Source organism: Siniperca chuatsi, linkage group LG10, assembly GCF_020085105.1.
Source record: "Siniperca chuatsi isolate FFG_IHB_CAS linkage group LG10, ASM2008510v1, whole genome shotgun sequence".
NCBI classification, from domain to species: domain Eukaryota; kingdom Metazoa; phylum Chordata; class Actinopteri; order Centrarchiformes; family Sinipercidae; genus Siniperca; species Siniperca chuatsi.
In genome coordinates, this window is record NC_058051.1 from 3,361,833 (window position 1) to 3,374,410 (window position 12,578).

Consider the following 12,578-nt stretch of genomic DNA (forward strand, 5'->3'; position numbering starts at 1 on the left):
AAAAGCTCTGAGGACACTTTCATTTTCTGAAATGACTTCCTTGGAGTGTGGCCTCGGCTAAAGCTCTGCCTGGCTAATATGCACTTTACTTTCCTTCTCCACAGGACTTAATGCTGAGCCACAAACGGCTGTTCACCTCCACCTCTCACCTTCTGATTCTCTGGCTTTCTAGTACAAACATGAATGTGATGATTGTGTTGGTTGGTGTGTGTGTGCACTGAATTTAATCACCTTAAAGGCTCCTCACTGGCTACTGTCTGGTCATGCCCTCAGATTACCTTTTTTAGTCTGTCTCTCGGGTGTGTCCCTCTGAGTTCAGTTAAAGATTCATTTCTGTGATAAACTGCTGAAGACCCTAAACCACATAGCTGATTTCAGAGTAGATTGGTTACAGAGTGTAGCTGTTGTTGTTGGGTTAAATAAGAGGGCATAACATAGGCAAAAAAAACAATCTGTACTGGTTGTGTATGAACAGGAATGCACTATACACACTTTATGTTGTGTGTGTGTGTGTGTGTGTGTGTGTGTCTGTGTGTACATAGGTGGTGTGGAACAAACACTAAGTAAGCCCAGCAGTAGATGGTATTAGGTGTGCCTTATTTGAGGTTTGGTTCAATAGCAGTAAAAATCTGCAGTGCATCAAGCACTGGGAGATTTAACTCGCTCTCTGCAAACCTGAAATGGAGAATTATCTTTGATGGTAATCTTTAATTCACTGCAAGAAGTAAATATCCAGACAGTATTATGAGATTTCCTTTGACTCCACAGGCAATGATCTGACGTATGTAGAGGATTAGGAAGTTGTTTCCTTGACTGACACTATGGTTGAAATAAATCCCTTCAGTTCCCTTTAAAATGTTGTGTTGGGTGGTCTTTTTTCATCAAATCAAGCAGATGGTTGAATTGTTGACTGGTAGAGAGTTAATTGTTTACTTTGGACTCTTATTATATTAATTGGTATCTGCCAGTGCTTGCCCGTTCCAGTTCATAAGTGTTTCTTCAGGGTTTCCTAAATCTATTGGAGTAGACCAGGGCTACCTTCTTATCCATAAGACCCCCATGAAGAGGCATTAGAACCTTAGTGTTTCACTGACAAGTTTTGGTACAAGTTGTAATTGTTGTTTTCATAGCTCTTTCCATGTAAAACAATGCTATGAATTTGAGCATTCAGCACACTGTAAGTCAATGTTGAAAAGTAGGGCACTGTTTGCCCTGATGGTGTATTGCTCCATAAAATTTCATTAAGATTGTGCAATTTTCATTCAATCTAATTTAGGGAGACACTTATTGTGGCTTCAAGGTCTGTTAGAGTAATTTACGACTGCTTTGACTCATTTTTTGCAGTGCAGCGCAAATGTTCATGCGTCTGGAGTATCAGAACAAGTGAGTCATTCTGATTTTAAAAAAAATGTGTTGCCTGCACCAACTGATTGCTATAATTACTCTCTCCACCTACACATGCAGTGATATATACCCCAAAGCTGAAGGCAAGTTCTCATCCAGTCTCAGGTAGCTGAAAGCCATTCATTGACAATATAGTAAATCAGATACAGGAAAAGATTCACTCCAAGGTGCGGGTGACTGCCGAAGTGTGGGAGCAATAAAACTAGAAATGAAAGTCACCCTCAGTAAGCAGCATTTATTTATGTCTTCCCTATCAAACAACATGCAAATAACACATTTCTCTGTTGTGTGTATTTTGCCAGTTTCCTCAGATTGGTTGAGCAGTGCATACGTATTCAAAGGTGGAATTTTCTTTTCAACAGTCAGTAAGCGTTCAACTGAGCAGCACTGACAAGTATTTCATGTCTGTGATATCACTTCAAGGTCCTGTGATACTTTCTTTAGGTTGGCTGTTCTGCCGTAGATATGAGTGGAGTATCGCTGCAGTGGGTTGTTTTGTGTCATAAGATCAGGGCTTAGTTTTTAACAAGGCACCTGGTCTTCCTTGATACTTGAGTGTACATCACCTGCTGTTTGCTGCACACTGGCAGTTGCTATGTACTAACTTGAGTATATCCTGTTGTTGCACTGCATGGAAAAAGTGAGGCTTGTACATTTACTGTATACAGTTTGTCTGCTAGAGGGGAACTGAATTGCTGTATTGCCCCTTTGTTTCTTATTTGCAGATTTTCTCCTTTCTGTTTGAGATTTTCTTTTTTATACCTCGTGTTGTCTAGATCAGTGATTCATAACCACAGCGTACTTCTGCACTTTTGATTTGTAGCCAGGGGTTACATTCCACATTCATTCAAGTCTTTCTGGATTAGATCAAGTCTGATCTAAGTTGTTTTCTCTCCCATGTGTATGACTTAAGAACAGGTGAAAATATTGTTTTGCCAGGATAATCTTTCTAATTTCCTTAAAAAAAAATTTCATCTGTGAAACAGGTGGAGAAAAAAGGTTTTGCCAGGTGAAATTTCTTCCCCCAGTGTTTGTTGTTGTAATACTTGTACAGAAGAGGCTGAAGTGCACCACTACCCCATGTTCTAAATAGGATTAAAAGCATCCATGTTTTCTTCAAGGTGAAGCGCCGATTAAAATCCATTTCTAGCCAAAAGAAAGACATGACAGTAATGTTACATAGCTAGCTAACACACAATATACATTGTGTTTAGAGTGCATGGAGAAATTTAAACTCACCTGGAAGAAAACATGAACGCATTTAGTCCTATTTAGACATCGGGTAGTGATGCACTTCAGCCCCTTGTGGCCGACACGAGTATTACAACAACAAACACAAGTGTTTTTAAGTAAGTTTTTCACCTGGCAGAACTTTTTTTCCCCACCTGTTTCACACAGCTGATATTTTTTTAAGGAACTTACAGGCCTGGAATTAAGTTGTTGTTTTTTTTTAGGGCAAAGCCACTTTAGCCTTTGATAAATACAAATTTATTTGGGCTTTGCGGCCAAAATGTAGGGAACCAAGGCCAAAACCAATGGTAGGCTTGTACGAAGACAAAACAGGATACAATCAACAATTAGGAGTCAGTGTATTGAAACACAGCTCTGAGTTTATTTAAACTGTATAATGAATGTTTGACCTTTCCACAAAATGCTGTCTGATTGATTTTTTAAAATGCAAACAATTCATTATATTAATTGTTATTATTATATTTTAATGATAAAATTAAGTCTATAAATTGGGCATAACACCTATGTAACTATTAGCATTTTAGTTATTTAAAGATTTCTCACTAAAATATGTGCTTATTGGTGGCTCAGATACACACCGACTCATAACACTGTTAATTCAACATGTATAAGGCAAAAAATATCATATGTGCTCCTTTCGTGGCATTGCACTGAAAAAATAGCAACCCGTCAGATCTCACAAGTTATAAACTCTATGTATGTTCGTAGTTAGCCAACACTATGCAGCGATGTCCTGGTAAACTTTAAAACACATGTGTATTTAGGACTGCACTTTAATCGAAATATTATCGAAATCACAATATGGCTAAGTGCAATATCCAAATTGCAGAAGCTGCAATTTTTTGATAAAGGTAAAATGAATGACAAAACAGCATGATAATGAAGTCCTGTAACGCTGCAGAGATGCCCGGGTCTCTAAATTCTATTCTCCAGATGTAAGAAACAAATGTCACATCATCATGATTTTAATAGTTTTTTCAGTGAAAAAGGAAATTTTGATGTAAAAATGATCATTCCCACTAATTGTGAATCATATCATACGGTGCCCCCTAAAAGTCACGGTGAGAATGTTTTTGAGGCCTACTTTTGCATTCCCTTGCAATATATTTTGCATTACCTCTGAATATTTTGTCAAAATTTCTCAAACACTTATTCAGTGGAATTTCTAAGGAAGCAGGCGACGACTTTATGACTTTATATTAAACAGCTACAAGGACAAATTTTTTTAAAAAGCTCTCCTTACTAATTAATAAACAACACTACGATTTCAGGAACCCAACCCGAAGTCACGCTGCAGCGGCCAATCTGGCGATCAGAGAGGTCAAACGGCTCCACAGTCAGTTCACGGACCAAACTATGATACGCTCCCAGTTGTGTCCTCGCCTGGTTTATTTTGTGTACCCAGCTTCGACATCTGTGTGTGGCTTGCAGTCTATGCTGAAAAATAGTGACCATGAAGTGTCCTTTGTTTTGTGTTCAAAAACCTCTAGATTGAATAAGGAGAGGGAGCGCCAGTAAGAGAAAGCCGGTGAATCAGAGAAATAAAACGTTTCAAATTGCTTCACAGCGGTTACGTTCTAAAGCACAAATATACACGTCTGCACCGCCTTGCTGTCGTCATAATGCAGCAGTTACTAAGTGATGTTGAAGAAAACCAATGAAAAACCATGCGTCGATTAAAAATATTGATGTCGACGCATTGTCAGGATCGACGTCATCGATTACATCGACTACTCGCAGCAGCCCTATTTAGATCAGACTGAGAAAATGGATCACCAGAATTTTTTTTCTCACTTGCCTATCAGGGCTTCCGTGCATTCTGGGATAGGGGGGAAAAACGCTCTGGCTTGTTTGTTTTTCTTAAACCAATCACAATCGTCTTGGGTGGCACTAATCCTAGGATGCAGACGGTGCCCTTGCAAAACGGTAACACGCAGATAGCGGAAGGGGAGGAGAATTCTGACTGAAATAGTTGGCCAATGGCAGGCTTGTACCCACAGTCTACTTCCTTTGAGTCAGACTAGGGCTGTGGGGATACATCAGACAAATAAGGTTGGGAACCACTGGTCTAGATGATCGTACATATTTCACCTCGCAGTGGCGCAGGTAGCAGCAGCTCTGAATATTGAGTCATCTGCCTGTATAAGGAAAGCAGACTTCCTCCATGACTTCACCTATATGATCTGATCCTATTTCCAGCCCGCCCTTGTTTTACAATACTTTGACAACAGTGTCTCAAGCTGCAGCGTATTGGCAGTGTGTTCGGTAGCTCAGTCTGAAGCCCTTCATTTGATGTGTACACAAACTCAGACACACAGAGTCAGGCTTATCGTGTTATTGTGTTCAAGGATATGGGAGCCTGGGTTTGTTTGGACTAGTGTCTCGAGATTTCTTGGCTTTGTCTGACCGCTATACAGAAGTTATAGTGGTGGCACTGAACTTTCTGCAGGTTCCCTCTTATCTTGTTGTCGTGATTGTGTGTGTGTGTGTGTGAGTGTGTGTTTGCGTCAAAGTCTTTGCTCAAGGTCTAGGCTAATCAGGTACAGTCTGACTTTTCTCCTCTGATTTATTTGACTTGTACAGTAGTTTTTTTTTTTACTAAATACCTGGATGCCTGCATTCTTGTAAAGTGGAAGATTACAGAATGTATGTCGATATAGGTACAGACTGGATTGCCTGAAAGAGTATTTAATTTAAGCATAATTTTAATGCATTTGAAATCATTCATTGCTCAGGCTTTTTCTCTTTAGGTTTGTGATAGTAATTTCCTTTTTAAAATACCGAGAGATGTTGCCATTCTAATATCCAGAGGCAGTGAGTTCCACAGTTTAGGGGCATAAGAACAGAAGGCACTTTCACAGATACTTTTATGGGACACATAAGGAACATTTAAAAGAAAAGCGGTGGAGGACCTTAGTGATCTGGCTGGAACATAAAATAAGAGAAAGTCTCAGATGTAGGGAGGTGCCAGCTCATTGAAAGCTTTATAAACAAGTAAAAGAACTTTAAAATGAATTCTAAAAGATACAGGTAGCCAGTGTAGTGTCTTAAGTACAGGGGTGATGTGATCCATTTTCTTTGTTTTAGTTAAGACTCTGGCCGCAGTATTCTGAACTAGCTGTAGTTTTATTATAGACTTTTGGGTAATCCAGTAAAAAGTGAATTACTCTCTTTAGCAGAGGTCAAAGGTCACATCACCAGCGAGCTGTGAATGTGAACGCTGCTTTGTTCTCTCCTGCAGTTTTTTTGTTGTCTAGCCTGAATCACACACATGCATGCACATAACCCACACATGCATATATCTTACAGGCACAAACACGCACCTTCAACCCAGTTGATTTGTCACATCCCTTTTTTTTGTCTAACTGGAGGCAACAAGGATGAAACAGTACCAAATTCTCATGCTAAACTTGGATCAACTTGTTGAAGTGAAATTGAAAACGGAATTTCAGTCAAAATCCCCCCCCCCAAATAATAGCAGTGAAAAAGGTTTAGTACAGCACTCGTCCTGAATACTTTATAATTTTCAGTTTTGGGGCGAGAGCAGTTTTATCTTTCAGTGCAGAGAGCAACTAGGGGTTGGTCAGAGTAGAGGTGAAGCCTTCATCTGTTGGTTGGCTCCTCTTACTGTTACTAAGTGCCATGAAAGTGGTGATATGGGTGGTGCGGTGGAGTGGACAGTGGTGGTGCTGCACTGAAGCTCTGTGGCCTAGTTTACCCCAGAGAGCCAAAATGTCTCTCTGTCTCTGTCAAAGTCACATCTCTCTCCTTCTTTCCTCATTCCTTCTTCCAATAGGGTTTGTCCATCTTCATCTCTTCCTCTTTTAACTATCTCTGTCTCTCTCTCTTTTTGGGCTCCTCTCTGCCTCTCTCGCCCTTCACTCTCCCTCAGTGTCCAGAAGAAAGGGGTGGTGCATTCCAAAAGCCTGGAGACCGTTCCCCTCTTTCAGCCAGTGGCCCACAGAGTGACAGAGGAATTAGAATAAGAATAGCTGTCCATTCACCCCAGTGCCCCAGTGACGAGCTGGAGGGAGCAAAAGAGGGCGAAACGGAGGGAGCCGAAGGGAGGAGAGGAATGAAGGGGGTCCCGCACACTGGGTTCCTATTGGCCGGCGGTGTTCCCTCTGTTTTTACATCGCTGCCGTCAGTTGTGCTTTCAAGTTTGTTTTACACATTCTGGCGCACATACACACCACACATGTGCATGCACGCGTAAATATACACATTCGGATCCAGGGCCTGCACACGTGCACACCAGGATACGGGAATCTACACACAGATACACACTGTCAGACGAAATTGGCCAACAGAGACAGAGCGAGCAATTCTGAGCACGCAGTGCAGAGGAGAGTGAGGTGACCTGTGGCCGTGTGAGTATACAGCTAGAATCAGTTATTGCTAATGCTGGACTGATAATGAATATTACACTGTTACTGTTGTGGTCTTAGTGTTTTACGTATTTGTATAACATCAGCGGAAACTCTTTCTATAGTCTTGTGTTTTCGGTGGTTTAGTCTTGTGGTGAAGATTTTAGATTAAAAGGCGACATTGTGCTGTCACCACCTCTGTCAACTCTTTTTACTATGTAGCTGTTAAAATTTAACAATAGTGTTGTAGTTTAACAGTGCAGCAGGTGGTTTTTCAATTCCTTCGCAAATGGCTTGTGGCATAATGTACAGTTCATTGGTGATCATAATTGCTCATCTTCACGTCTCTGGGCAGCTTTTAGAGCTCATTAAGTGTAATGTAGGAAGGTTGTTTGTATTGTAATATTCAAAGAGGATTCGCAGTTCTTTGCAGATCTCTCCACTCAGACAGAGATTGGAGACTGTGCAGTGAGGGGCCCCTCTGCACCAGGGCTGTAGTGGTAAAAAAGGGTGGGTCTCCACCCTACCTTATCTCAGCTACTCTATTGCGAGCCCACGAGGGCCATGATGGATAGAAAGATGGACCTATACCCTCTACCTCAAAAAACAATCTTGATTCAAACACAATCTATATAGTCTTTATTTCAGTTATTCAAAATAACAAAACCAACAAAACTTAAATAAATAAATAAATAAGTAAAAATAAGTGAACATTTTGTTTTATAGATTAAAAATCTGAATTTTGTGTTTCTCAGCTGATTATAACTATATATATATATATATATATATATATATATATATATATATATACTATATAATTTCTTCTATTTATAACTAATTCTACTGCTGTGCAACCCAAATCACCAAATTACAGATATAAGCATAATCAAATATAGTTGTTTGGTAGTGGGTTGTTAAAAGATCTGTAAATCATTTTATAGCATGTAAAAAGTTTGCGTTTTGAATTTGGATTTGGAGTTACAGTTCTACCGTCTCATAACTTGAACATGTCTCTCCATCACCTGGTCAGCTTCTGAATCAGTTTCTGACTGTTTTCCGCCTTTGTCTTTTTCTTTAGATCTTGAATCAGTTGGACCTTCTTTTCTTTCCCCATGTTTCTTAGTTTTCACTTTTGCATCCTGACAGTGCATGAAGCAGCACTCTAACTTGCAACGTGTTAATTACAGCAGTCTTATTGTAATGAGTTGAACCATCAAGCTACAATTAACCAGCAACAAGCAAGTTAAACTTAAACAACATAAAAAGAAAAGCTCCAGCCAGCCTGCTCTCCTGTCTCACTTTGATAAGACAATAAGATTGCAATAGTAGAAAAAAGAGTTTGAAGAAGTGTTTTGTAGCATTCTCAGAATTTGTTCATATCTCAGGGAAGATCATGTTTTGCATAATGCTGTTGATCATGAAAACCATGTAACTCCAACACCTCAACTTTTCTTAAGATAAGAATAACAGCCTTGTTCTCAGCTTTGTGGCAATGCAATTTTTTAGCTAATCCGTTTATTTAGCGTAAGAAGCAGGATAATTATCTCAACCCATAAAGAAAAATTCTTTTTCTTCTTTTTCTGAAAAATTCAAAATCATAAAATGTCTGGTTTTCCTTGGACAGCAATAATTCATTTTTATTTTTCATATCCTGCCGGTGTACTTTGTCTGTAGGATGTGCATGCATGAACAGCGTAATCTCAATATTAGCAAGAACCACAAGTAAAACAAACTTAGTTTGGATAGTGATGAAGCAAAAGGTTTATTCAGGCTGTTATATGGTATTTGCATCTAAATATCAACAAAACAAATACCTTATTGTTATGGATGCAGTCAACAACATGTAAATCCGTTTATCAGAGTGTTGAGATGTTGTGCGGCCCCTCCTCAGTGCCTCTGCCTTTGACAGTGAGAGCGCGGGGCCACGTGGACCTCTTATTGCCAAGCTGAGTGTGAAAAATGCTTTCCAACAGAGACCTGCTTTAGATCACAAACCTGGATTAGTGAGTAAGGTTAAGCTATTTGAGAAAATCTTTAAAATTGAAGACATTTGATTTGTCATTTGTCAGACGACAAAGCAGTTCTCCCTCTGACTTAAATGACTTATTTAGGCTGCAAAAGCAATCCTGGCTGCGAAGTCAGTCTTTTCATTTAGTCTGTCCTCTTGCCTTCCTGTAACCACTTTTACTTGTCTCAGAGGTTAGATTGGTTCAGCGTGTGACATGAATAATGTGTGTTCTTGTCTGTCAATGTGTGTGCCTACTCACACACATACGCAGTGGTCTGTCCTATTCAGTGAGCAGATCTCTGTTTGTGCAGCCTGAGCATACAAGAGACCTTTTCTATCCTCGGTGTCACAACACAATCAAGACCCTTCTACCTCAGAGAAAACCCTTGAACTACTACACTACAGCGGCAATTGTAGTTTTTATCTTTTAAAGCTGCTTTGTGTAGCGTTCTAACACTAGCCATTACCACAGCACTTTGGAGGCATAGTACAAATATCATTTACTGAACACTAACAAGACCATTGATAAGACCTGTAAAGGCTTTTACCATCTGCTTTGATTATCGGACAATTGCAGATAGCGCTTAAGGTTAATGGAAAGAATCACTTCCAGTTTCTGGGAAATTTGTTGTCAATTTTGAGAAATGACTGCACAAACAATATCTCTGGTGTGAAATAGAGAAAGCCAACTGCGATGACCCTGGCCTGTTTTTTCTTCTGGCAGCTACACTAGGATTTTTTTTACCTTAGTATATTTTTTTAATGGATGTTCTATTGATTTCTTTGTCACACTCAAATGAATGTGTTCGCTTGTTACAGCCAGAGAGACAGCCTAGTGTCCATGCGTCCAGGCATCCTGATGTCCATTATGGCTGTGTACCTGAGCCTCCTCACGCTGGGTGAGTAGAAGTCATAGATCAGTTGTGTCTTTGTCTGTTTGGGGGTGTAAAGTAGATTTTTGATTTGATTTTAGCATGAATTCAAAATCTGAACTGCTATTAAAACAATCTGCTGATCACGAAACAACAAGAAAGCCATCAGTTTAATCGATCTATATAATAAAGTAGTTTGTCCACCAGAGAAGAATACTGACTTGACTTGTTTACTCTTCTTGATTTGTTTGTAAGAACAACAATATATTTTTTTTCCCTTTGTCCAGACCAAATTAACCGAACTACAGGTGTGAAAGCGACCTTAGTAAAACTATAGAGGAAGTTGCATTATATCACAGAGCAGTAAGTAAGTTTGACCTTGCTTTCACACCTGTAGCTCGGTTCATTTGCTTGTTACCATTTTCAAAGTCCCTGTCGCTGCGTGAAACAACACCAACAACCTCTGAGCGAGCAACCAGCACACTGCAAATGGCAAGTTACCCTAGCCACGGAAACAAGCTAGCAGCTGTTACCTTTTCTTTTTATGGTGATTTAGCCATTTTCGCCTCCCCACATGCAAATGTTCCACCAAAACAAGTTCCCCACCGACACTATTTTGCAAGGGCACCGTCACTGCATCCTGGGCTTAGCGCTGCCCAAGACGTTTGTGGTGGTTTAAAAAAATACAAACAAGCCGGTGTGTTTTTTCCCCCTATACCAGAATGATAATCGGTTCAGCCAGACCTCTCTCCAGCGCTGGCACAGCGCTAAAACCAAGTGTGGAGATCGGTCTGGCTAAGGGAGACTATCAGCAGAGTAACAGTGATAAGTGTCAGGTTACAATGTCCGTGCTGCACACCTGTACACCTGTTCTCTGGTATCAAAAGAGCTTACAAAGAAATTACAGATTATGAGAATTTATAGTATTATTAGACTGCAAATTGATGGACCCACAAATTGTCATGGGGTATTTCGCACAAAGGTCCGAAAAGATACATCAAGGGCACCTTAAGGGCTTATCACACTGCACTTAGCCCCAGGCTAAGGGAGTTGTTAGCCTGGGGCTAAGTGAGCTTTCACACTGGCACAATCCTGTCACATTCCAAGTGAGCTAACCCAGACTTTAGCCTAGGGTTTGCTGGCCCTGCTCCAGCCAAGGATAGCTAAGGATAGCCCTGGGCTAAGAATATGCAGTGTGAAAAGCCTATTAGAAGGTTACAGCGCTATCTCGTGATATGAATAATGAAAGTGAAAATAAAAGTGAAATAGTGAAAAAGAGGTATCTTGTACAGCTACATTACGGGGGGTTACTGTGGGATTGCCACATGTCACACACTTTTTAATGGGCTTAATGAACTTTCAAAGTACACAGAGTTGGATACAAGCACAACACACCACAGTTTTAACTGCTTGTGAACCCTTGGAAACCCTAGGAAACTGGTAGGCTCAGCTGCAGTTTATCAGAGTTGATAAGTCATTACACATTTTTATATTGGACAGTTTATATGTGAGGACAAAAGATCCAAAATATATTTGTTTGTTGTTTTGCCTTCTCTGCTGCTGCCTTGTCTTTTAAAATTACACACACTGTAAATAGTAAAGATAGACAAGCCTAAGCTCATTGGCTATATTAAACCTGTCTGATATCACCTGTCATACATGTTCATAATCACATCATCATCAGTGTCACACTTGTTCCCTTTCTTTTTTAAAGGTACATTTATTTGTCATTCTACAACACAGGGCTGCACAATGAATGTAAAATCATCTCCATGTGACCTTTTTCTAACCTCAGCAGTGCAACGACTACTGTAGAGCAGTGTGAAAAGACTTATAGCAACAGGACAAAGTCTTTTTATTCAAAACAAAGCGTGACTTGCCAGCTAATTCCTCCTCAGTGATGCAGCAGCAGCAGGGTAGCATGTAAAATGTGGTAATTATTACTGAAGCCGGTGTGAACAGGCGTTCTGATCATACAGTATGTCCTCTCCTTCCGAGCCTTCAAACCCATCATATGTGTTGTTGTTGTTTTTGCCTTAGTAGACTCACAGCCAAAGAAAATCCTCGCAGACTTATACTCTCCCTGTACATTGTCATTAGGTCTAATCCATCATTATTTCATGCACGCTAATCACAGGATTGAGCTGTAACCACAGATGTTTGTACTGGATTCTGTTTACTTTAGGGAACAGGAAGTGAAGGTTTTAAGTGAGAATTTAACCCTCCTTCGCTGAGTTGATGCCGCCTTTCAGTCCAGTCAAAATGACGGGGTGGCAGGACCCTAAATAACAATAATAATAATAATTACATCATACTTGATTCACCACCATATAGAGAAGAATAAGAGTGCAGTGCTTGTTTGGTGACATTTCAGCAATGTGTTGCTGCTTTAATCCAGGACCTTAAGGATGTTGTCTGTAAACACATTCCCTGTGAGCGTTTTTATTTGTTATATAAACACAATAAGCAAACCAAAAGGCCTGTAATGATAGCACAATATTTCTCAATTAAAAGTGACAATATGCACTGTAGAACTGAGAAGTTTAGCACAATATCATGTAAATATTAATTGGCTTCCAAACTGGGCGTGAGTGGTGCAGAGTGGGAGCGGAGCACCACTGAGTGCCTTTCTTTTTGAAAGTCGGACTGCCAGTGTTCTCTCTCACTTCGAGGTAG

The 12,578-nt window shown here is 40.1% G+C and overlaps 1 protein-coding gene across 3 annotated transcripts in view; it reads left to right on the top strand.

The window, feature by feature from the left end:
• Positions 1 to 12,578, top strand: part of lamb2l (laminin, beta 2-like) — a 62,980-nt gene that overhangs the window by 8,345 nt on the left and 42,057 nt on the right. Inside the window, exons 1-2 of one of the 3 annotated variants that reach the window (XM_044211463.1) lie at positions 6,779 to 7,025; positions 9,850 to 9,929. The exons of 1 other annotated variant lie outside the window; for it this stretch is intronic. In XM_044211463.1, coding sequence (XP_044067398.1) covers positions 9,872 to 9,929 — 58 coding nt within the window. In that variant the 5' untranslated portion in view covers positions 6,779 to 7,025; positions 9,850 to 9,871. Of the gene's footprint in view, positions 1 to 6,778; positions 7,026 to 9,849; positions 9,930 to 12,578 lie in introns of those variants that run through there. One more of the 3 variants, XM_044211462.1, reaches the window with a different exon arrangement.